This window comes from Ammodytes marinus, assembly GCF_949987685.1.
Source record: "Ammodytes marinus genome assembly, chromosome: 21".
Taxonomy (NCBI): Eukaryota; Metazoa; Chordata; class Actinopteri; order Uranoscopiformes; family Ammodytidae; genus Ammodytes; species Ammodytes marinus.
In genome coordinates this window covers 23419903-23421772 of record NC_137225.1, presented here as the reverse complement: position 1 = coordinate 23421772, position 1870 = coordinate 23419903, and the positions used below count along the sequence as shown (strand labels likewise).

Below are 1870 nucleotides of genomic sequence, written 5' to 3'. Positions count from 1 at the left end.
GAACTTGCATAGCTGAAAATATGTCTCTCTGTATTTCTCAGTATGGCAGCGTTTACAAACTGGTGCCCCCCCCCCCCCCCGACACTGGTGCAGGAGCTCAGAAAAATCCCCAAGAAGAAGAGCCCAAGAAATGTTTCAGTTGTTGATTCTACTGCTAAGAAAAATCCAGGACTTTGAGGGTTTTAATATGGAATTCAATTAAATGGCACGAACAAAAAGATGAAACAAAATACATTATATCAGATGCAAAAGAATTTATGGTAAAAATTTGGTTTAAAAAGAGCATTTATTGATAGTTTTCTCATTTTAACAGACTGCATCCTGCACACAATTGTCTTAAAGGAATACTTCACCCATACGGAACCGGCGTTCTATCATAATAAAATCACTATTATAATATAATGAATGAGGTTTTTCTTCCCTCAGTCTTCCCTCAGTCTTCCCTTGGCCCAGCTGTCCTGTTAATCCTGACCCTTACTGTGATGTCACAAGAAGGAAAATGTGGGGTTAGACAGTGAGACCATAAAACACTCTTTCTGCCTTTTCTCAGGCTAGGATGATCCGATTTCATTTTTTTTTTGCACATTTATACTACATAGGATCTCAGAGTTCAATACACCTTCATATTCCAACCGGTGAAGTAGGGCTTTAACTAAAATAAAACATGTTAATACCTGTAGAATAATCTCCTAAATCATTGGCAGCATTTCATCTTGAAGAGGCAACAAGGTTGAACGTATAGATTGTATCTGAACTCTAGATGTTAAAACACATCAACATCAAGTGGAATTCAAATAAAACGAAAAAAGAGAGAGAGAGAGAGAGAGAGAGAGAGAGAGAGAGAGAGAGAGAGAGAGAGAGGGAGGGAGAGAGAGAGAGAGAGAGAGAGACACACACACACTTTTACGCGCAGACTTCCAGGCATTACGCACGGCTCTTGCCCGGCTCATGTGGCATGGAAAGCGGCCGTCTCAAAGGCCTTGGTCCCGGGCACACACCGGTACCTGAGTGTGTAGTTCTCACCCACATTATTATCCCAAAACTCCCCTTCTGCACTCCTCACATACACGGCGAAATGCACTGCTGAATTCGGTTCCATAAACGGCGGCGTATATATGGTAAAAGTGAACCTCTCTCCCACTAAATCTGACTGGCACTGTGGCTGGTCCGCGTGTACGTGAAGCGCCTGCTGTTGCTGATCCTGCGCGTGCACGGGAATGGCCTGCGCGTCCACGTGAGAGAGCCAGTCGTTGAAAGTGTATCTCACTCCAACTTCTTTGTCAGCAGCACAGCCGTCTGTCTTGAAAACTGCAAGTATCTGACCGCGCACGTCAAATTGCGTCACTGTCACTTCCTCCAAACACACGCGCGTCTTCTTAACTCTGACGTCAGCGTCTTGGGGAGGCGGGAAGCACGCGACCAACCTGTCCGTTGCTGTGGTGTCCAAACGGTCCAATCTGGTGGACTTGAAACTTTGGCACGTGCCGTAGAGTAACTCCTGCTGTTGTTGAAGACGAGGAGGCGGAAAACTCTTGTGTCTCGACAGCACTTTACTTGGGATCTGTGGGTCTTCCAGGGCGCTGAAATGCTTGACGCTGGCCAGGTTTAAGCCCATGGAATCGGCGAATGACACCCGCTTTCTGTGGCTGTTTTCGGCCGACAGTAGGTCAGCTGGATAGGCAGGTAGCGACTGCGTTCTCCGCCTGTCCCTCATGAATTTCTCCAAACGAGCGGCGTCTATATCATCCTCCAAATCATCATCTTCTAAATCTTGACCATCTTCCATATCTTCCAGGCCGTTTTCTTCCATTCTGTCCCCCGGGGAAGGTGACTCTCCGCCGGCTTGATATCGCAGCATTGGTCGGGACAT

General features: G+C 46.6%; 1 protein-coding gene across 1 annotated transcript; it reads right to left on the bottom strand.

Moving 5' to 3' along the window:
* Positions 1–946: 946 nt before the first annotated feature.
* Positions 947–1870, bottom strand: ppp1r3g (protein phosphatase 1 regulatory subunit 3G; the record flags this gene model as incomplete). The annotated part of the gene is made up of 1 exon (XM_080050026.1): positions 947–1870. The coding sequence occupies one exon, from the start codon at positions 1868–1870 to the stop codon at positions 947–949; it is 924 nt and encodes a 307-aa protein (XP_079906152.1).